At 43.3% G+C, this 22,886-nt stretch overlaps 5 protein-coding genes across 5 annotated transcripts; 2 read left to right on the top strand and 3 right to left on the bottom strand.

The window, feature by feature from the left end:
* On the top strand, positions 3,009-5,172 carry LOC8084915 (pre-rRNA-processing protein TSR2). Its single transcript, XM_002468037.2, has 4 exons — positions 3,009-3,294; positions 3,464-3,561; positions 4,490-4,603; positions 4,860-5,172. Exons 1-4 carry the CDS (start codon positions 3,078-3,080, stop codon positions 4,929-4,931), a joined length of 501 nt encoding a protein of 166 aa, XP_002468082.2. The 5' UTR covers positions 3,009-3,077; the 3' UTR covers positions 4,932-5,172.
* LOC8081476 (ATP synthase subunit b', chloroplastic) lies at positions 5,269-6,191 on the bottom strand. The gene has a single exon (XM_002465416.2). It carries the CDS (start codon positions 6,080-6,082, stop codon positions 5,438-5,440), a length of 645 nt encoding a protein of 214 aa, XP_002465461.1. The 5' UTR covers positions 6,083-6,191; the 3' UTR covers positions 5,269-5,437.
* On the top strand, positions 11,935-13,075 carry LOC8084914 (histone H2B.1). Its single transcript, XM_002468036.2, has one exon. The coding sequence runs from the start codon at positions 12,229-12,231 to the stop codon at positions 12,673-12,675; it is 447 nt and encodes a 148-aa protein (XP_002468081.1). The 5' UTR covers positions 11,935-12,228; the 3' UTR covers positions 12,676-13,075.
* Positions 17,559-18,356, bottom strand: LOC8084913 (histone H2A). Its single transcript, XM_002465415.2, has 2 exons — positions 18,052-18,356; positions 17,559-17,944 (listed from the first exon to the last, which is right to left on the bottom strand). The coding sequence occupies exons 1-2, from the start codon at positions 18,277-18,279 to the stop codon at positions 17,690-17,692; spliced, it is 483 nt and encodes a 160-aa protein (XP_002465460.1). The 5' UTR covers positions 18,280-18,356; the 3' UTR covers positions 17,559-17,689.
* Positions 21,172-22,118, bottom strand: LOC8084912 (histone H2A). Its single transcript, XM_002465414.2, has 2 exons — positions 21,811-22,118; positions 21,172-21,692 (listed from the first exon to the last, which is right to left on the bottom strand). Exons 1-2 carry the CDS (start codon positions 22,033-22,035, stop codon positions 21,438-21,440), a joined length of 480 nt encoding a protein of 159 aa, XP_002465459.1. The 5' UTR covers positions 22,036-22,118; the 3' UTR covers positions 21,172-21,437.

Here is a 22,886-nt window from a genome sequence, read left to right as displayed (position 1 = left end):
TAGGAGGACACGCGCGCGAGACTCGTCAAGTTCGACGGCCTGCGGCGCAGTCCCCTGCTCCGCCTCCGCCTCCCCTGCTTCGCCTTCCTGCAGCGCGCAACACTCCCCCATTAACAGAGCGCACTCGTCGTCGCTGTCGTCCCGAGCCAAGTGGGCCTCCTCCTTCTTCTCCGGCTTCTTCTCTGGGCATTCTCGTGCCCAGTGCCCCACCTTCCCGCAGCGCCTGCACGCGTTGGGGTCGGTGTTCTTCTTCTTCTTCTTCTTGTCCGCCGGCGGCTTCCCGCGCCCCTTGGCGCCATCACCGCCGCGGCTGGTGGAGCCTTCCCCGGTCCGGCGCTTGTCCTTCATGCGCGCGGTCCACTCCTCTTCCGTCAGGAGTAGCTTGGGCTTCTCCTTCTCCGGTGCCGGCGTGATGCGGCTCTCTGCTACTCGCAGCCGCCCAGCCACGTCCTCTAGAGACAATGTGGAGATGTCCAACATCGTCTCAATGGACATGGCAAGCTGCGAATACTTTGCCGACACGGTGCACAGCAGCTTGGTGACGAGGTCCTCGTCGTCCACCTTCTTCCCGTAGGTGGCCAGTTGCGTGGCCAGGGATTGAAGACGAAGAGTGAACTCCTCCACCGATTCTCCGGGCTTGAACTTGATGTCGTTGAGCTCCCTGCGGAGCTGCTGGATTCTTGCCCGCTTGGCTCGGTCCGAGCCGACACGCAGCGACTCCAGCATCTCCCAGGCTTGCTTCGCGGTTTCCTTGGCGCCCAGCGCCTCGTGGTACTCCGCCGGCGTCGAGGCCATGAGCGCCTCCATGACTCCCACCTGGGCGTCCTCAGTGCGGTCATCCTCCTCAATCGCCCGCCACCATTTCCGTGCGCGCAGCTTCCACTTCATCTGCATCGCCCACTCACCGTAGTTGGTGCGGGTGAGCATGGGCCAGGAGCCGCTGCCACCGAACTCCTTCACCACGCGCACCTCCACCTGCGGTGGCGCCGGCTGGAGCTGTCGCTCGCCACCCTCCCCGCCACCATTCCGGCCCGCATCCTCCGCCATTTCTGGTCAGTGGACCTAGCTACGGCCTGTACGGCTCCGATACCAATTGTTGGCACCTGCACACAAGCACCAGGTAAGCAGACCCTGCTCACCTTCCCTCTCCCTCTCCCCTGCTCCAAGGAAGAGGAAAAGCCCTGAGCTCCCTCACTCACTCACGCAGCACACACACACAGTTTTCAGACTTGAACTGAAAACTGGAGAACTGAATGAGTGGCAATGAACTGAGTTTTCCATTGCAATAGGTAGGGTATATATACACAAACTATGTACCTGCTGGTACACTACTTGGATGGTGACTACACCAGTCCAACAACTACTCTACATGGCTTATCTCAGCCAATACCTACTCTTGTACCAGCCTAAACCAGCCCACTACTCTAGCTGGTGTACTTCTACCAACTATGGAAGACTAAATGGCCTATTGCCATACTTCTACAGTGGCAGCCAAGAGCTGACCACTTGAACCTGCCGACTGCAGGACAAAAATACAAGAGGGACAGCAGATTATATCTTACAGGTATGGCCAAAATAAATGCCAGCCATCACGTTGCAAAAGGTTGTCCTGGCTTTGATGATAGCAATAATACCAACATATTACAAATTTCAGGAAACAGATTACTCATATATGACTTCCACTGTCCAAGAATATTGTAACGAGTCCATGCCACATGAAATCTCAGCCAAGCAAATTACTTTAAGCTACAACATGTATTGAACAGCTTGGTAAAAATGCTCTATGCAGATGTCATACATTTAACATGAGCTGAATCACAAGCAAAAAATCAATAAATTAGACCCGGGCATACTAATTGTGAAGCAAATTTTGGGTCAGACGTACAAAAGCCCCCAGCCAAAAAAGTGAGGCCCAAAGCAAAAGCAAAATCTAGGCCCAAGCACACCTCAGCAAATACTAGAAACCTGAAAGCCAACCTGAAGACCATACCGGAAACCCAACATATACACTATACACAGCAATACCTTCTGTTTCATGAAAAGCTCAACGAGACAGATCAAAATATAATACTAGACTTATATTCTACATTCTACAACAAAGTAGCCCCATAATTCATACAAGCAAACAAGCATAGGATACACAACAGGCGTATATGTCTTCATACAGTAACACATGCATAATAAAAGGAAAACCAGGGATCTAAATCATGGGTTATAGCCTTATTAAAACAAGTTGCACCCAGACAGTTTATAACCGATGATGAGTGGGTTCATGTACATGTGGCACACATCAGCAGGCTTGGCATTTCACAGATCTGTTGAAGCTTCAACCAAAGCAGATGTTCCATTCATAGTATCGTCTTTCAAATTTTCTTATGGCAATCTAAGTAAGCCAGAACATCTGGTGAAATTACCTTGAATTTTTTGCATGCCACAGACTTGCGAGAAGCTGAAGCTGATAGATTCGAAGATGAAAGATCCACTGGTCTTGCACGCTTTCCTCTGTGTCTCCGCGAACCAGCTTTAGCAGACACGTTCTGCTGCTGCTGCTGCTGCTGCTGCGAACTTGCTCCCACAGTTATTTCTTCGTCATCTTCAAGACTCGAAACAGAGCTCCACGGACTTACCATGGCGTGAAGTAAACAACAATCTGATCGGTGATAAAAGAAAGAAAAATGCACTTAGAGTATAGGATAGCAATCCGGCATATACTAGCGGAGACTTGTTCTAGGGTTGGGTGCTGATTGCTGAAGCAGTCTGCCGATTGCAGAGCACCGCGGCGGCGCACTGGCTCAGTAAGGCGTGGCCTAGGGCCGGCGTAGCACGGGCGATGGGCGTACAGCCGAGGGACGCCGTCGGCCTGGGGAAGGTGGGGATTGGAGTCGGGAAGAGAAATACTAGGGTTGGAGACGGGGAGCGCCGAAGACGGGAGGACTTACATCTCTCATCTCTCGTCTCTCACAAACTCTCGCACAACTTAATTATAAAAAAAAAGGAAGGGAAATCGCGCGGTTTTCTCTGTTGCCGTTTTCACGCAGCACGATCTGTTCTCTCCCGCACAGTCTGCCCAGAGGGCCATGGCCTCTTCCTCGTCCTCCGGCACGGCCGGCGGCAGGGTGGTGCTGTCCAAGGAGGGGGCGACGGCAATGGCGGAGTGCATCGGCCTGCTGTTCGGGAGGTGGACGGCGCTGCAGCTGGCGGTGCAGAACCGGTGGGGCGGCCTTGACTCGCAGGCCAAGGCCGACCGGCTCGCCTCCTCCGTCCTCTCCTGGTTCACCCGCGCCGCCGCCAGAGGTCTCGACCGATCTCTCGTCTCCTTGTTCACCCGCGCCGCCGCATTGCATTATTGTTGTCTTTCAAACTTAATTAAATCTGGAATCGAAACCATTCCACCTCTTCTGATGAAATACGATTGATTTTGTTTGTTTCGTTTGTGCGCTATCGGTGGATTGAATTACTGAAGGCACTGGACCACTCGACCAGGACGAGCTGGAGGGATTGCTGTACGATACCATGGACGAGTCCTTCGACGCTGACATTGAGGATGGGAGCGTCGAGGAGGTATGTATTCTTCTCCTGCTTTAAATTCTCTCTGTATAATGTAATCTCTCATAGGTTTTCGAAAAAAACATATAATCTCTCAACCATAAATCAAACCGATCTGTATGTAGTTAATACGATCGGAAACTAGAGAAAATTAGCATATTATTATTCGTAAAATGAACTTGGGGAATTTAATTCGTTGTCAGAATAGCTGCAGCAGTGTTGCCTTTCAAACTTAATTTGGACGATGTGACATTCGTTCGGATGTGCAAAATATCTAAAACCTGGTTATTTTATTATTAGGTCAAAGATATATGCTCAGAGATAGTTTGAACAATGTTGCCAAGATGCTTGAGGTATCACTAATATCATCCCCGATGACACCAGAACCGCATGATGATTTAACAACGAGACAGTACAGTACTAGATGAAGTGCAGACATACATATGTATCGCAAAACAGGACTAAAAGAATAGTAGCACACATGTTTAAAAAAACACACAGGGCATTGCCTTCAGAATTTAGATAATAATTCTGACCTACATCCAAGTAGAAACAAAGAATAATTGTTACTATCACACAGTTATGAGGAATTGAGGATAGTGCTTGCCTATTGCCTACCCCTGCACAGCTTTGCATATTATTGCAACTTAATTTGCTTTCCTGAAATAAAAATTTTATGGGGCCTTCCCCCCGTTACAGCTGATCTTCTGTTTGAAGCTGTATGTATGCCTGTATATATATCTCAAAATATATATCAATATAGAAGAATATACATCTCAACATATATAGATGACTAATAAATTGGATGAGTTATATTGCATTCTTCTACTCAATTGCCAAAAGATGATGTTGATTATTGTTCATTGTTGTGTGGAGTCATCCAGTTAATTTGTTTCCGTTTAAAGCTGCCGTGACACTTAACCTTCTCTCTTCTCCCAAGCAGGTTACTAAGCATCTGATGATTATGTACACACGCTGTCTGCGAAAGGATTATTCATACATCGATAAGCTTAGGAAGACACGGCTTGCAGGCAGCGCCATTACCCAGAGCAAAGAGGTAATAATTATGAATGTTTTGAGCTTTTGATGCATTATGCAATATCCTTCAAAGGCATGAGCTTTTAATCGATGCATGTATATGCAATTTCAGAGACACTTTTGGCTGTTTCTCTTGTGCCTTTCCATTAGGGGCCTAAAAACTGCCCATCAGCGTTCAACGCGCATATGCAACCTTTAATTTTCCCCTTCTTCAGAGTCACCCACTGTCGTAATAAATTAAATGAACTCATAGTTGGTCTCCTCTTCTGAAACAGGTGTTAAGAGGCTGCGAGAGTAGCAGCGATGAGATCTCACGCTCAGAGGAAGAAGATGATGATGATGAGTAAGGACCCATTGAGGCATGATGGTTGCAGTTGAAGATCTGAGATGGTTCGAGAGTGCCCAGAGCATGATCCAACTTTGAACTTGGCTCAAGGCCTAGAACGAATAGCGAGTGAGCCGAGTTACATATTAGTGCCAAATGAAGAATCATTTGGATTGGATATAACTTAAGATTGAATGGTAAATCACTAGGACGAAATGTATCCTATGGTTTTAATGGTTGCAATCACTAGTTGCACAAGCGTATCAAGTAAACCTCACTGCGAGTCTGCCAGCAATCCAACACAGGCGGTGAACACAGCACCATCCAGTAATCTTTCATGAGTAGTTGAGTACAGAGTCTGAGATTTCTTCAAAATTATCATTCGTTTATTTTCTCGATGCAATTACAGTCATAAGATAAGAAGGCAGGGCCGCGGCCGCCCATGGACGGCAGCCCGACAAGCGTATACACACTGATCATCAGAAAGCTAAAGAAAGGAACGCCCGCCGGCTCGCTGGTTTGGTTCCCTCACGCGGATGGGAGCACCTTCTTGACGATCTCGTCGCTGAGCGAGGCGATCTGCGCGTCGAGCGCCTTGACGGCCTCCTCCTTCTGCGCCTCGAGGTTGGCGAGCGCCTCGACGAGCTCGGCCTCCACGCGGCTGCGGCCCTCCTCCAGCTTGCCCTCCAGCTCCGCGGTGGTCTCCTTCTTCATCTTGTTGAGCGCCGCCGCGATCTCGGCGCGCGCCGCCTTCATGATGGCGGCCGCCTGGTCCTCCAGCTGCTTCACCTCCTCGGAGGCGTCCTTGACGTCGCCGAGCTCGCCGCGGATCTTGGCGTCCCGCTCGTCCATGAACTTGCCCAGGGGCGTGAAGTAGAGCTTGTCCAGCGCCACCATGAGCAGCAGGAACTCGGTCGCGATCGCCGGGAGCGTCAGGTTGAAGTCGAACAGCTGGGCCTTCTCCATCTGCTCCGCCAGCACCGGGAGCGGCGCTGCAGCCACCGCCGCCGCCGCCGTCGCCAGCAGCCGCGGGAGCTGCTGCGCCAAGGGCCGCCGCGGCCGCGCCGAGCTGCTGCTGGAGGAGGAGGAGGAGGAGGCCACCGGCTTCAGGACCGGCGCAGCACGGCGCGGAGAGCACGAGGTGGTGGATGCAGCCATCATAGCCGTGGCCATGGGTGCGAGGCCGGGAGAGGTGCGGTGGGGGCGTGGAAGAGCAGCGGCGGCGGCTTGTCAGTGGAGGTGTGGTGGGGAGAAGGGAGGGAGGCGGGCGGCCGGCTATCTATCCGAACGGGGTTGGGTTGCGGTGTCCCGACGAACGGCGGCCACACGATGCAGATGCTCGCTTCGCTACCACGAATGCTCTCCCCGATATTCTATTTTGTGCTTCGTCAGAAAAGGCCCGTGTGATTCTTGGCCCAAAATCTCTTAAGCCGGCGGCAGCAAGGCAGAGCCTCATGGGCCATTGTCACTAACTTGTAAAGCAAAGAGCAGAAATAGATAGATTCAGGCCTCTGGAGGGAATCTAGGATAAAATTGAAGAATTACAGTAGAGTTACATCCACTCAAAAAAAATAGAGTTACAAAATTTGGACAAGGCAAACCTTCGTGATTTCGGATGTCGCTTTACCACAATACCACTCTTGTGTGACAATGAAAGTGTCATAAAACTTATTTGCTTGGCTATATGAGAGAAATTTAATGAAAAAGTTGATTCAACAACAATTGTTAAGAGCTCGATGAAGAATGAAGCATCATGGCGATAAACATAGATTAGGGAGAGAATGTCAAGTGGGAGATCTCGTCTATTTGTACTTCGTTTAGCATATGAAAGTTCTTTGAGAACCGAGGAAGAACTTCAATTCACCCATCATAGACATCTATAAATAAGTTCCACATTATAGTACTATTATAAGAAAATGAAAGGGTATTGTAGGTACAATGGTTATTATATGCAATGTGACCTTCGGATTCTTCGGGCAATATAGATTTGGTCTTTTTTTATGACTAGCAAAACATGCCCGTGCGTTGCAACGGGAGAAAAAATATCAAATTTATATCTATATCTCTATTACCTAATTATATATATCTATATCTAATAATAAAGAGGCAAAATTTTAGGCTCCTTTTTTCGTCCATCCATGTTTTTTTTGTCTGTTTTCCTTTAACTACCGAACGATGGAGAGTTTCTCTTACCTGGACTCATATATATAACCGCTCATACGAGTTAGAATAACTTGTGTCTAAACCAATATGGAATAAGAGTCCTAATATAAATAGATTTCTCACATCCCAAGTACTCTTAATAGTCAAATAGAAAAGGATAAGAATTATGTTCTTTATTTTGATCCGTTTTCTTTATTTAATTAGATGCCAATCGGAGACAAAAGAAAAATCAAAGTCCTAATATGTAGTTCTTTCTTCTTCTTCTCTAATAATAAAAAGACAAAATTTCTGGTCGTTTTGGATTTTGGTCGAGCCCAACCATTCCCTTGTTTCGATCTAAAATTGGTTTAAACTCGTGTTAGGCTTCCGAGTTAGATTCAGCACATAACTTTTCTTTTCTTTCCCTAAGTCAATTGGACCAGGAGTCCTCGTGCCATAAACAGAAAATAAGCTAAAAATAATAGGAAACCAGATCCGAACAAAGAGGAGCATCGTTTAATTAATCTTTAGACCGGCGGACATATAAAGATATGGTGAACTGAAATTTTCACAATTATATATTATATATATGGAAAAATATATATACTAAGCGCTCTATTAAGATTAGAATTCTTATCTATGCAGTTTATCACAAGAAAATTGAGTCCGGGTCACATACACGATTAAGTTTTGGAATCGAATCTGTATCGTGAAGTCTGAACGTCTCTATTGTCTGGTAATCGGAGGGAGACGGACCAAAAATGGATGAGCGAAAAAACACTAAAATTTTGTCTCTTTATTAATAGATGTAGATTAGGAGAGGGTCATACCAAAAGAATGAGCATAAATGTTAGCTACTCCCTCCGTCCCAAATTATAAGTCATATCTTGGAGAGTCAAAGTTTTTTAAGTTTGACCAAATTTATATAGCAAAATAATAACATTTTTAGTACCAACCAAGTATCATTAGATTCTTTATTAGTTATATTTTCATACCTATTTTATGACATAAATCTTTATATTTCTCTCTATATTTTTGGTCAAATTTGAAAATGTTTTGACTCTCCAAGATTCTTGGAATGACTTATAATTTGGAACGCAGGAAGTATTTAATATTAGTTATACAGAGGTATATAGATATATATTATTTTAAATATTTATTTTTCTTTATTATAATTTTGTAGTACAATGAATATTTTTTTTGAACAAATTTGGGTTGGCCTTGGTCGGTTGTTAAATATTGGGCCTTTGCCCTAGCCCATGTACGTGTGCCACATTTCTTCAATATGATTAATAAAGAAACACACATGTCCAGGACACACGAACAGGCATGGCCGCCGCTCGCTCACGAAGTTCCTCGCTCACACTCGTTCGTCGGTACGACAGCTGATGCCAGTGCTAGCGTAGCTTGCCTATGCCGCTCACCCATCTAGCCGTTGCTCCTCCCTACTCCTCCTTTCTTCCACCGTGTGCGAATTAGGCCTGGCCAGGCTTCCCGGAGGCAGTGACACAGGCGCACATGGCCGATGTGCGCGGAAGACCTGGCCGGCGACATAGGTGTATCTGGATGCGTGCTTGTGGGGAGGCGACGGCACGGGCACCCGGGCCGGCCAACGCCAAGCTGGCGGCACAGGCGGACCTGACCGGCGATGCAGGCGCCCTAGAAGCATGACCCTCTTTGATGCTTTATCTGATTTTCTTGTTTCGATTATATTTCTTTAATTTTCTCCTCGATCGATTCGTGTATGGATTAACTTGTTTTTGGATCGATATGGTGTTTTTGATTCATTCTCAGTGGTGATGGTCTCGATTTGGTACTCTACTCCTCTTGTGTCTCTCTATTTGTTCCTCTGTCCGGTCCACGATGAGGGGACTCTAATGTTTCGGATTTTAATTTAAAAAATCACATGTTTTGTATTTGTATCCTATTCGGATGTTAGGGAGGCCAGACGAAATTTGAGTCCAGACGAAATTTGAGGCTACGGATAAAACCACCGGTAGTATATAGGTGAACGGATGAACGGATAAAACCACCGGGCAGACTGAAATTTTCATCTTTAAATATTAAGGAAAGATATGATTCACGTTGCATCCTATTAACTTCACTTCTTTGATCTTCAGTCATTTGTGTACACGTCGTGCACTGTCTCTTTGGCTTTTATATTCTTTGGGATCGATGACTTATGTAATCGATTTGGATTCACTTTGGTCACCTATTTTTTTAAGATGACAGAAATAAGAAGTTAACAATATTTCTATTATATATCAAAACATTTATATTGATGATACATATTTATACACATGTGAGCATCAGTATTTACCTTAGTCAATTAGGTTTGTCCTGTCTTTAAATGTCGCGGAATAATCGTCCTTTTCAAAATCCATTAGCAGATATGTGACTAAAAAATAGAAGAAGACAGTCATCAAAAATGATAATAAAATAAAAAAACTATAAATGTCTATATAGTTAATAAGAGGGTGTTTGGTTGGGTGTGTTAAAGTTTAACATGTATTGTAGTATTTTATTTTATTTAGCAATTAGTGGCTTAAAAGATTCGTCTCACAAATTACTCTTTATCTGTGGTTTTTAGTTTTGTAAATAGTCTATATTTAGTATCCCATGCATGTGTCCAAACATTTGATGTGATAAGTATTAAAAAACAGACACAACCAAACAGATTCTAACAACCACTGTTACTAAATCTGAATTTTTATTTTATTGTTGGTGTTCATGTCCACAAGTTTATAAAGGCCTTGCTTAAATCTAAAAAGTTTTTGAATTTTGACACTGTAGCATTTTCATTTTTATTTGACAAACATTGTCCAATTATGGAGTAACTAGGCTTAAAAGATTTGTCTCATGATTTACAGGCAAACTGTGCAATTAGTTTTTGTTTTCATCTATATTTAATGCTTCATGCATGTGCCGCAAGATTTGATGTGACGAAGAATTTTGAAAAGTTTTTGATTTTTTTGGATGAACTAAACAATAATCAAGATAAGTCTGTAAAATTTGCATCAAATATTTTCTCTCATATTGTATCTAAGGTACAATCTAATTACTCACGTATGGTACCCTATGCTAACAGGGTCACAAATATGGAAGGAAATCATGAACACTTAGGCCTTGTTTGGATCTAAAAAGTTTTAGATTTTGACACTGTAGTACTTTCATTTTATTTGACAATTTTTGTCTAATTATAGAGTAAATATGCTTAAAAGATTCGTCTCACGATTTACAGGCAAACTGTGCAATTAGTTTTTGTTTTCATCTATGGGTGTGTTTGGTTCGTTTTCTATACAAGCCTACCTAGCAAAACTAAGCCAAACTACCTTTAGTCAGTTCTAACTAGGCCAATTCGTAGTTGTTTGGTTGTGTACATTGTACTAGCCTGGCTAGCATTGGGTGTGTTTGGTTGTCTATCTTGTTTTGCTCAAAATTACCTCTTCTCTCTTCTAGTAAGGTTATCGCCTCTCACATATTTTATCAAACACCACCACAGCTAACTAGTCACCATCGGTGAAGAAGACTAGTAGCGAAATAGAACGGGAGTGAAGACCAGGAGGTGATGGGAATGAATCACGGAGCCAACCGGAGCTTAGCTCCAGAAGAAACACCAACCTGGTGTTTCTACTTGGGCCTGGCCCTGCCTGTACGGCAAGCCAGATATAGCTTGGCTCCAGGGGCTAGCCAGGCCAAACACCCCAAACCTGGCCCAATCAAGCAAAAAGCCAGATTTGGAGGCCAACCAAATACACTCTATATTTAATACTTCATACATGTGTCGCAAGATTCGATGTGATGGAAAATTTTGAAAAGTTTTTGATTTTTAGGATGAACTAAACAAGGCCTTAGCTTGGTTTAGATCTAAAATTTTTTTGTATTTTGAGACAGTAGCAATTTTATTTGTATTTGGTAATTATTGTCCAATCATAAACTAACTGGATTAAAAAGATTCGTCTCGTAAATTAAAGATAAATTGTGCAAGTAATTATTTTTTCATCTATATTTAATGCTCCATGCATGTGCTGAAAGATTCGATGTGATAAAAAATTTTAAAAATTTTTAGATTTTGGGTGAACTAAACAAGGTCTTAGGCCATGTTTAGTCGGTGAGGTGAAAATTTTCACGACAATGTATCACTTTCGTTTGTTTGTGGTAATTATTGTCCAACCATGGACTAACTAGACTCAAAAGATTCGTCTCGTACATTTCGACCAAACCGTGCAATTAATTTTTATTTTTATCTACATTTAATACTTCATGCATGTGTCTAAAGATTCGATGTGACGGGGAATCTTGAAAAATTTTGGGTTTTTGAGTGGAAGTAAACAAGGCCTTATTGATGAAAGAAGGGCGCACATAAACAGCCTGTTCGCTTGAGTTTATCAGTCGAATATATCAGTTAGGGCACTCACAATTTAAGACTCTATCACAAAGTCTAAGACAAATAATTACATATTATTTATGGTATTTTACTGATGTGGCAGCATATTTATTGAAGAAAAAGGTAGAAAAAATAAGACTTCAAATCTTATTTAAACTCTAAGTCCATATTATTCGAGGTAATAAATAACTTTAGACTCTATGATAGAGTCTGCATTGTGAATGCCCTTATTTAACTATATTTTTCTCTTATAATAAATCAGTCAACGATACTTTCTGTCATGATTTAGTCAAACGAACATCGCAGAAGTACCGGTGCACTAAACCATCCCTTTTTAGGCGTAGAGATTTTATATTAAAAATAGGCTCAATTAAATAGCCAAACTCTAATTTAAATTAATCTCCAAAATATCGGAAACAAACGGCACGGAACGGAAATTTTTCCGAACCGCTTGATCCAGCTTGAAACAGCACGCGCGGCGCGGACGCCTCGCGCCCATCTATTTCGTTCCACGCATCTCTATCCCTACCCGTCGAAAATTCAACGCTCCAACTCTCCGCCGTCCATCCTCCCACGGCAGCCCAGATCCAACGCCTGTAGCTTGCGCCAACTCATCGATCCGCGCTCCACCCATCTCCACCAATCCCCTTCCATCGTGCTCCTCTACAAAAGCTCCCCTCCCCATCAATCAATCCCCCATTTCACGCCAAGAAAAGCCTCCTCCTGAGTCTCGAACCAACCGCATCGTCCCCCGTCTCCTTCCCCCTTCGTCCCCGACATCCCCGACCCGATGGCGCCCAAGGCCGAGAAGAAGCCAGCGGAGAAGAAGCCGGCCGCCGAGGAGAAGGCGGAGAAGGCGCCCGCAGGAAAGAAGCCCAAGGCCGAGAAGCGCCTGCCCGCCTCCAAGTCCTCCGGTAAGGAGGGCGGCGAGAAGAAGGGGAAGAAGAAGGCCAAGAAGAGCGTGGAGACCTACAAAATCTACATCTTCAAGGTGCTGAAGCAGGTGCACCCCGACATCGGCATCTCCTCCAAGGCCATGTCCATCATGAACTCCTTCATCAATGACATCTTCGAGAAGCTCGCCGGCGAGGCCGCCAAGCTCGCGCGGTACAACAAGAAGCCCACCATCACCTCCCGCGAGATCCAAACCTCCGTGCGCCTCGTCCTCCCCGGAGAGCTCGCCAAGCACGCCGTCTCCGAGGGAACCAAGGCCGTCACCAAGTTCACCAGCAACTGAGCGACCTGCAGCGTCCACGGATTTGTTAGGTCTCCCTTTCTAGGAGGGTTCTTCGTTGTGTCCTCTCCTCCTCCCTCCCCCTATGTATGTGCTCTGAAATCGTTGATGTTCTCCTCGGGAACAAAGACTAATAGCTAGCTTCCCTGCTTTATAAATCGTGCCGGATTGTAATGCCTCTCTTAGATTTGCTGCCCCCGTTGTGGAATATAGTTGTATCGGTGCCTTCTCCGCTTGCTAAATCTCTTCCGCTCTGGTATTTGGGGATCTAAGATTTTTACCGGAGAGTGGAGAATTGAGACCATCATGGATTACCGATGAAGATCTGAGGTCACGAGGTCGAAGGGTCTCAGGTTCTTCAGCACGGAGATATTTGTGAGCAATCAACTGTGTATTGAAGCCATATGGTTCACCATGTGACGAAATGATCATTTTGATTTGTGCCAGAACTTTGTGAATGCGTGATCATATCATTTTTGCATGTGTGATCATATCATTTTTGCTTGTGACGTTGTGGATTTCAGGGTTTGCAAGTAGTATCTGGTGCTATCAAAATACCATATGACGAAATGATGATTTGATTTGTGCCAAAACTTTGTGAATGCGTGATCATATCATTTTTGCTTGTGAGGTTGTGGATTTCAGGGTTTGCAAGTAGTATCTGGTGCTATCAAAATATATTCCTTTTGATGGTAACACATAGCGACAATGATGATTTCTAGGTTGGTTAGTTGTAAGTTTCTTCATTTGTGTTAGCCTGATTGCAACAAATGCTGATGAATTTGGTGTATTCGTGCATCTAGTGCCTTCATCTTTGGTGGAATGTGTGGTAGGCTGTCATCTTCACCTCCTGAAGTATTGCTGTCAGTTGTGTTTTGGAGATGATTCCCATTGGTTAATATGGACCTCAATAACAGCATGCAAACAGTAAATTGTAAATGTTTCCAATATATCCCTCTTTTTGGTAACTTTTTCTTTTTGTGAACTTTCTTCTACCTGATGAGTGATTGAAGGTGTACAAGTTCTGTTCATAGGGAACATACATCCATATGTCTTATCAAGTAGTATGCAAATGCTGCCTGTTACTATTGTTACTTTAATGTGGTTGTGGCATACCACATCCAGTATTAACCCCGTTTTATTGTGTTTTTGTAGGATTGTCATTCTATACAATGGAGGAAGAACTCAAAGAAGTATTTTCACTGTTAGGCCCCGTAGAGGAAGGTACATTACCTGTGCTATATACTATTACAGGCCCTAGCAAGCTCTTCAACGCATGCAGTTGGGAATCTTCATATTTCTTATTGAAACTTGATAGTTTGTATCTGGTTTTGTAACAGTATTGGTTGTGCTGATTGAACCAAAATAGCTTATTTTCAGTTTTATGTTGGTCCCAGTATCTTCTCAAATCTCAAGTGCAGCTCGACTTATGTGAGACCAACAAACTGGAAGGATGAAGGGATTTGGTTTTGTTAGATATTCATCGCAAGCAGAGGCAGAGAAGGTGTTAAGGCAATGGAATGGCAGGGTATTTGCTATCTGCTCTTCTCACTCGCTTCCAATACAAACTTGATTTAGTGATGCTAATTGTGATGTCTACAAACTGCTAGCTGCTGCTGTTTAGTTGCCATTTATCCAACACAACTGTAGAAAATTCATGACAGTGCACATGAGCTCTGATGTCATCTTTCTCAACTGAACCACTCCCAAGTTGTTGGTTTCTTGACCTAGTCATTCTGCAAATCTCCATTCAAAAATATATAACATACTCTTGAATCTTGATTCTTGAAAGCGGAATGTATTAATTATCATGCCTATTTTCAAAAGAATTGAGAGAACAAAGAGTCGAAGATGCACAGATATTACATTTAACATGGCTTTTTATATAAAAAGAGTGTTTCCTAGCTTAGTCTTAAAATCTGCTGGGGATGCGTTCCATCATGAAAGTACCTGTTTGGGGGGTTTTGGATTGAAATAAATACATTTTATGTGGTCCACTTAGTAGTTACTAAGGCAGGGACTATTTAGCATTTCCTTTCATCTTCCTGCCTGTCATTGATGGAGCAACCTGGATGACTGCAAGGGAAAGATAATTTGACTGTATAATTTAGATAACACTAATGCTTTAGCAGCACAGTTCTTATTTCCATGATGAACACTGAACAAGATGTCTTTCATTCAGAAAATCTGTCCCCCTTCTAGGCAGAACTATACTCATGGTAATATGGTACAGTAGGAAACTTGCACCTAATATGCTAAATCCTAATATATACTTGTGTGCAAGCAGACCAGTGGACTATAGTAACCACTAAATCAATGGTCCCCCCCCCCCTCCCCCACCCACCCAAAAAAAAAGGTCAAGATTTTTTTGTCCGCTTATAAATAGTTGCATTGCACTTTCCTTTCAGCAGCATTATATTAGGAGTTTCTAACTTTTCGTAAAATCACAATTCAGCACAAGCTAGAAATTAACTAGTTTCCATCAAGGCAACACATGTTTCCAGCAAGCTTAACATAGTTTTATGTTGATTTGTAGCTTTATTGTTTCTTATTTAATAAAATTTTATTTTGGCATATGTTCTACACATAAAGCTTCTGCTGGTGTGTAAATATCGATAGGGATTGTTTTTGTAAAAGTGATTGTTTATGATCGTTTCTGATATTTACTGTATATAAATTTTGTTTTTTCTATTCTGTTGTAGTCCCATACCGCAGCCACCACTAATAAGTAATTGAATTGACAAATATGGAAAAATTCTGATCCACCAAGATTCTTTCCATTTAATGACACCTTTGAAATGCGAGGATTTTTCTTGTTTTCTGCAGTTTTCATGTGAAAATGAGATTATTCTAGCGAAATTCATGTACGGCTCCTAACTTCCAATTTTCCAAAGGGGTCAATATATTCTTTCCGACTATTTCCACCAGTTTTCATCCCTACAAACCGATATACTTTCAACTTCTGAGGGTGTCTAAGCCTGGAATTCCACTGCCATCAGCAATACTCAATCCAGTTGAATTGAATTAAATTAAAATGAAAAACATTTGAATACTAATCAAGTTGTGATCTGGTATCAGCCATTCAGCCTTGTTCGTTTGGGCTTATCAGTCGAATCTGCCAGCAATTCAGCAGTGTTTTTCTTTCACAATAAATCAGCCAACAGTAATTTCTGACATGGCTTATCATTTTCACTTAACTTTCTCTAATGAACTGTATCTTAACAAATTGGACCCGGAAGATTGATTTCTGGCTTTTACTTACAAGATTGATCCCCAAGCTTATCTTGATCATTCTTTTTTTTTCCTTCGTTGGAGCCTGTTTTGGTTCATTAGCAAGTAACAAGTATATTTGTTACAGAAACTGCACGCTTCAGCTTGTATGTTTGTTTCTGAACCTGAAAATGAGAATGCCATCAAGTTATGTCTGATGCCAAGTCTCCTGAATTTCCAATTGCCGTCCTCTATCAAAGTGTTCAGTTGTGCTTATTTTTAGCCGCAGCCGGCTGCTGCTCCTCCTCTCACAAATTACTGTATGCAGAAGTTAATTTTAGGTACCTCTAATGCCACCGCTACCTTAAACAGTTTCCCTGTATTTGTTTCTGTTGACATGTCAACAATCTGGTTGGTTAACAAATAGTATTCAAAACTAAATCTGCAAAAAGAATATAGTTAAAGATTTCAATACTCTCTCTGTTCCGAATTGCCAAATTATATGATGTTTTAACTTCTATAAATACATTACATTTGCTATGTATCTAGACATAGTTTATATATAAGTACATAGTAAAATCTATGTATCTAGTCTAGAAAAGCTAACACGCCTTATAATTTGGAATGAAGGAATGAAAATGTTAATGCCTAAGAGAAGATTGGTAATGGTATTCTACAGATAATAATATAGTAAGATGACTGTTAAGCACAATTCTACATATCATATAGTAACATGACTGGGAAAGATATTCTAAAGATCGAGAATCTGTATACCTCAACGAAAATTTGTGCGGCGATAAAGCTCACAGAAACTAGATGTTGAGACCTCCTCACACTTGAACTGCCAGCCACAAGCACCTTCTAATAAAAAAAAAGTAAACAGCAAAGTGCATTATTATGACTACGGAGTACCTCTCATCACTATTTTCAATTTCAGCTCCCTCCATCCCCCAATGTCGCCCTTACGAGGGATTTCCATACCTATAAATAAAACCGTTTAAGACTGTGACACGGTTTTTAAAATCTAATTTTGACTCTTTATTTAAAGTGGTTTATGTGTATTTTAATAAAAACAATTCAAGAAAAATCTATTAATATAGTTTTCAGATTTTTAAACTCAACTACTTAAAGGTTATTCATGATCTATATTTCTAATGTTTAACTAACATGTCTAAAATGACTTTCTGTATGACTTGTAAGTATGGAGAGAGTATTTAGCAAGCAAAGGAAGAAGCAACGGCGAGCACATTATCCGCAATTCCAAGGGCTGGATTTTGCAGCCAAAATTTGACATGCCAAGGATTTGGCATGACAAAGTTGGGTACTTGGGTAAAAATTTTGCCACGAGGTTAGCAAATTATGGTAGCAAACTAAATGATAGTCAAAAATCATGACTTACCAAATCTTCAGTTTGCCATATTTTGAAAGCCAACCAATCATGCCTTAAATCACAAATATCAATTACACAATGTCTCCAACGCATTCATGGAATCTCACAATAAATCGAGAAAAATTTACAATCCAATATTTAAGTAAACAATCCAGCGTTCTACCAGATTTGCGTATTAAGTTTGGCAAGTTCTTATCAAGAGGATCTCAAAAACCCCATACTGACCAGGTTGAAAACCACACATCGCAGCAGTGCAGAAATGAAATCAGGCATTAGACATTGCGACTTAAGAAACACGGCATTTCTTTCCATTATAAATCAGAACTTGCAAACACAGGTACACATCCAACCACATTCATCCCATCTACAACTTAACGCATCACTGGTAACAAGGTAGTGCTAAGCTGTCTGGACAATCTATGCCTTCTTGGGGGACTTGGCGGCCTTCTTGGGCGACTTGGGCTCCTTGCTCCCGCCGCTGGACGCCTTCTCCGCCGTCTTCTTGGGCAGCAGAACCGGGTTGATGTTGGGCAACACACCGCCGTGGGCGATGGTGACACCGGACAGCAGCTTCCCGAGCTCCTCGTCGTTGCGGATCGCGAGCAGCACGTGGCGGGGGATGATGCGCGTCTTCTTGTTGTCCCTGGCGGCGTTCCCGGCGAGCTCCAGAACCTGGTCACACAAAGGAAGCAAAGCGATTCAGAACCCCAGAATTGATACGACGTTGCGAGATTAGATTCAGTACAATGGTCTAATTGCAGACGCGTGATGTCGTTTACCTCAGCGGCGAGGTACTCGAGGACGGCGGCGAGGTAGACGGGAGCGCCGGTGCCGACGCGCTGCGCGTACCGGCCCTTCTTAAGGTAGCGCCCGATGCGGCCGACGGGGAACTGGAGCCCGGCCTTAACGGACCTCGACACCGACTTCTTCCTCGGCCCGCCGCCGGCCTTGCGCCCGCCCGCTCCCTTCTTCACCTTCCCTCCCGCTCCGGCGCCTGTGGAGTCCATGGCCACGGCTGCGCTACGAGTAGCTTCTCGGGTCAGAGGAGGTCTTGGGAGATCGGAGGAATGTGAGAGTGCGAGATGATCGGCGACAGCAGGCGGTGCCGGGTAGTTAAACGTGGAGACTAGTGGGCCCGTCGATCCGCGTGCGAGGGAACGAGCGGTCGGATCTGAAGGGGCGCGGACGGCTGCGATGGACTCGTCGAGCACGATCCGTGGGAGGGGTCGCGCCGCCAATCAGATACGAGCAGACTTTGGGAGCGCCGAAAACTTGCGCCTCCGATCTCCCGCCCATGGCTGAAAGCAGATGGGATTATTTCTTTTTCATCCAGTGTGTTTAGTTTTCTATAAAATATATAACACAAAATGTCAAGTACTTCGAAATAATAAAATATAAAATGTTAAATTTTTAAAGTTATGTTTAGTTCTATTTAAAATGCAGAATTTATCATCATCATTAGGGCCTTTAAGTCTCTTTTGAGCTTTCTTTTTTTTACCTTTTGAGTCAAAATCCAAAATGTAGAATAGCCCTTTTTTGCAAACTTTTTCTATGAAATAATTGTTAATACCAACTTGTAAAGTTTTTTAGTTATGAAATTTTATTTTTTGAAAAAAAATACTTTACATGTTTCCACTAAATAGGTAGTTTTCACCGCATGTTTTTCCGGCCTACTGCCAACCCCATGGTTATCAAACATCATCATTTTACAGCAAGAGGGATAGATTGTTTGGATTGCAACCTAAGTTCACCGTAGCTAATTTTAGATAACCACTGTTTTTGTGGTAGCGCTTAGTTGTTGGCATAACTTAGACCTTGTTTAGATAAAAAAAAACTTTTTGGATTTGGGTACTATAGTATTTTCGTTTGTATTTGTCAATTAGTGTTTAATTATGAACTAACTAGGCTCAAAAGATTAGTGTAATTAGTTACTTTTTTATTTATATTTAATATTCATGTATGAGTCTAAAGATTCGATGTGACGAAAAATCTTGTAAACTTTTGAAATTTTAAAGGCATCTAAACAAGGCTAGTCTAACTTGTTGGTCAGTTTCCCTACTTAATTGTCTACGAGGTTAGATATTTCCTTACCACAAAAAATTGCGGCAAGGCTAACTGGCCCTGTTTAGATTGCTGATAAAAAAATTTTGGATGTTATATTGGATGTGTCGGAAGGATGTCGGGAGAGGTTTTAGAAACGAATAAAAAAACAAATTACATACCTCGTCAGCAAACTGTAAGATAAATCTATTAAGCATAATTAATCTGTCATTAGCATATGTGGGTTACTGTAGCATTTAAGGCTAATCATTGAAGTAACTAGGCTAAAAAGATTCGTCTCGCGATTTTCAACCAAACTGTGTAATTAGTTTATTTTTTTTATGTACATTTAATGTTTCATACATATGTCCAAACATTCGATGTGATGGATGAAAAAATTTTGAGTTGCAAACTAAACAAGGCCTTAGCAGCCAGGTAACCAAGTCTGGCAAATGCCAGATGGCCTAGTTAAGGACAGCTATGAAAAACGGAACCGTCAAATTCCAGCGCCGAACGTAGTTAGAAGTTAGAACCATCACAGATCACACTGCAAGCGCCGAACGATAGCTGTAAGAAATCACAAGTGGACCATCTGTTGAGTTCGAAAACCACGCCAAACAATATATGTTTGCTTAGCTGATACGCTCAAGCGAACACAAATTTTACTGAAAAACTGCTGAAATTATTCGTCATTGGGCGAAGCTGAATTGGTGATTATTGTGGGAATAAAGTTGCAATTACTCCCTCCGTCCCTGAAATAATAGATTTATAGCAAGTTTAAGACAGATTAGCATAGCTGCCAAATGACCAAGTTACCCTTAATTAATATGAGTTTCACCATTAAGATGCACAGGAATCACTGCTTTGGGCTACGAGCTGTTCACGTCATTTACTCATCCAGCCAACTGTCCACCACTAAATTAAGGAGAGAGAGACGAGGCGTGTGCGTCTTGGATGCCACGATGAATACGAGGCGAGCAGTGGGGACCATATATCCTAGAAATCTATTCTTTCAGATTTCTGGCTAATCCGGAGAATAGAAGAGAAGCTGACGAGTGGAATTAGAAGGTCACAACATGAGATTTCCATTTGACGGTGTACTCTTTCCACATGCAAAAACTACTCTTAGGCTTTGTTTAGTTCTAAAAAATTTTGCAAAATATGAATAATAACATTTTCGTTTATATTTGACAAATATTTGACTAACTAGGCTCAAAAGATTCGTCTCGTCAATTCCGACCAAACTGTGCGATTAGTTTTTATTTTTATCTATATTTAATACTTAATGCATACCTCTAAAGATTCGATGTGACAGGGAATCTGAAAAAATTTGCAAAATTTTTGGGGAACTAAACAAGGCCTTATTACCCGATTCACATGTTACAATTTACAAGGCTCGTTTTCTCCACAAGCACTTGTTGCTGAGTTCAGATTAAACGTCAGACCCAATTGTCATTATGTGGTTACGGAGTAGGAGTACATGGCAACTGATAAAACACATAAAACACTCATCGATGTCGTGAAACAAAGGGCGTGAAGATCTCCATGCAGCAAGACTGCAAGAGCCCGAGACCAACAAACTCACTGTCGATTCAGTTATGAGTCCATTGCAAAGTACAGCTACGGGGTGTTATTTTTTAAAAAAAAAAATCTGTTCACCTACGGAATTGCTGTTACTCTCTAGTTAAGTTTTTAAACTCTAAAAATGCTGCCAAGTACGTAGAAAACCAAATGCGCAGGGAACAAATTCAACAATAGGATGAAGCGCCACATAATTGTCCAGCATGCAACAGCCATATGCTTCTGCTATTTCACATCTTGTTAAGAGACCCGTGCAACAGTTTCACTTCGATCCCCATTAGAGCCAAAAACATAATTCAAATTTCCACATCTAAATTACTGCCCATTGCCCCGATTTTTAGCAAGATACAATGCAGAGCACACGGCAGAACAGGAATACAGACATGAAAATAAGAAGACGTTTTCAACTTTCAAGAAACTAGGAATTTCTTGTACTGGGAATTAAAGATAACATACTACAAGACCGGTTAATCTCCATCCACACCCATCTACAACACATCACTGGTAATACGACGGTAAACATCAGATAAGCATAGACACCCTTCTATGCCTTCTTGGGGGACTTAGCGGCCTTCTTGGGCGACTTGGCCTCCTTGCTCCCACCGGTGGACGCCTTCTCCGCCGTCTTCTTGGGCAGCAGAACCGGGTTGATGTTGGGCAACACACCGCCGTGGGCAATGGTGACACCGGACAGCAGCTTCCCGAGCTCCTCGTCGTTGCGGATCGCGAGCAGCACGTGGCGGGGGATGATGCGCGTCTTCTTGTTGTCCCTGGCGGCGTTCCCGGCGAGCTCCAGAACCTGATCACGCAAGTTTGCAAAACAAATCAGCACCTCAGAGTCAATACACCGTTGCCAGATCAAGGCGAAGCAAAACCCACGGTTTAATGGGAAAACGCAAGTTGGGATGCTGTTTTACCTCAGCGGCGAGGTACTCGAGGACGGCGGCGAGGTAGACGGGAGCGCCGGTGCCGACGCGCTGCGCGTAGCGGCCCTTCTTCAGGTAGCGCCCGATGCGGCCGACGGGGAACTGGAGCCCGGCCTTCACCGACCTCGACACTGACTTCTTCCTCGGCCCGCCGGCCTTGCGTCCGGCCGCTCCCTTCTTCGCCTTCCCTCCCGCTCCGGCTGCGGTGGAGTCCATGGCCGCGGCTGTGCTGCGAGTTGCTTCTCGGGACAGAGGACAAAGGGCTCTGGAGATTGGAGGAGTGCGAGATTGCGAGGTGATGGGAAACTGGCAGGCGACGCCGGGTATTTAAACAGCGCGGCGACGGAGGGTGGTGGGCCAGTCGATCCGCGTGCGAGGGCAACAGACGGTCAGATCTATGGAGGCGCGGATGGCTGCGATGGTGCCAGCGGGGCACGATCCGTGGGAGGGGTGCCTCGGCCAATAAGGTGCGAGCAGATTTCGGGGGATGCCGAAATATTGCGCCTCCATTCTCCCGCCCACGAGAAGAGGATTTTCGGCGGCACGCGCCACGGAGCAAGTGAATTGTTTTGGTGGTGGAAATTGGGCAGCGAGGATCGCCAGTTTTTTGTTTTGCGAATATTAGGCCTTGTTTAGTTTCAAAAAATTTCAAAATTTCTTATCACATCAAATCTTACGGTACATGTATTGAGTATTAAATTTAGACAATTTTGGTAAACTAATTACGCAGTTTGCCTGTAAATCGCGAGATAAATCTTTTGACCCTAATTAGTCTATGATTGGATAATATTTGTCACAAACAAACGAAAATACTACAGTACCCAAAATCCAAAATTTTTGCCAACTAAACAAAGCCTTAGAGCATCTCCAAGGGTTTTGCATTTGAGGTTTGCATTTGAGTAATTTGCCAAAAAGCTCCAAAAGAGGTATCCAACGGTTTTGCATTTGGAGTTTGCAATTTGGGCAACTTGGCAAATGAGGGAGCAAACTTGGCAAAATTGCCAAGCTGTGGACGACTTTGCAAACTCGATCGTGCGAGCAAAGTCACACGCGAGGAAAGCGCGTGC

Source organism: Sorghum bicolor, chromosome 1, assembly GCF_000003195.3.
Source record: "Sorghum bicolor cultivar BTx623 chromosome 1, Sorghum_bicolor_NCBIv3, whole genome shotgun sequence".
Classification (NCBI taxonomy): domain Eukaryota; kingdom Viridiplantae; phylum Streptophyta; class Magnoliopsida; order Poales; family Poaceae; genus Sorghum; species Sorghum bicolor.
Note: the sequence above shows the minus strand (reverse complement) of the source record. Positions and strands in the feature narration are given on the sequence as shown.

Bases quoted from the DNA above. Each gene is read 5' to 3' on its own strand.
- LOC8084912 (XM_002465414.2), bottom strand. From the start codon at position 22,035: ATGGACTCCACCGCAGCCGGAGCGGGAGGGAAGGCGAAGAAGGGAGCG. The intron at 21,693-21,810 runs GTAAAACAGCAT...TTGCGTGATCAG, and splicing joins TCGAGTACCTCGCCGCTGAG to GTTCTGGAGCTCGCCGGGAA.
- LOC8084914 (XM_002468036.2), top strand. From the start codon at position 12,229: ATGGCGCCCAAGGCCGAGAAGAAGCCAGCGGAGAAGAAGCCGGCCGCC.
- LOC8084915 (XM_002468037.2), top strand. From the start codon at position 3,078: ATGGCCTCTTCCTCGTCCTCCGGCACGGCCGGCGGCAGGGTGGTGCTG. The intron at 3,562-4,489 runs GTATGTATTCTT...TCTCCCAAGCAG, and splicing joins AGGATGGGAGCGTCGAGGAG to GTTACTAAGCATCTGATGAT. The intron at 4,604-4,859 runs GTAATAATTATG...CTTCTGAAACAG, and splicing joins CCATTACCCAGAGCAAAGAG to GTGTTAAGAGGCTGCGAGAG.
- LOC8084913 (XM_002465415.2), bottom strand. From the start codon at position 18,279: ATGGACTCCACAGGCGCCGGAGCGGGAGGGAAGGTGAAGAAGGGAGCG. The intron at 17,945-18,051 runs GTAAACGACATC...TTGTGTGACCAG, and splicing joins TCGAGTACCTCGCCGCTGAG to GTTCTGGAGCTCGCCGGGAA.
- LOC8081476 (XM_002465416.2), bottom strand. From the start codon at position 6,082: ATGGCCACGGCTATGATGGCTGCATCCACCACCTCGTGCTCTCCGCGC.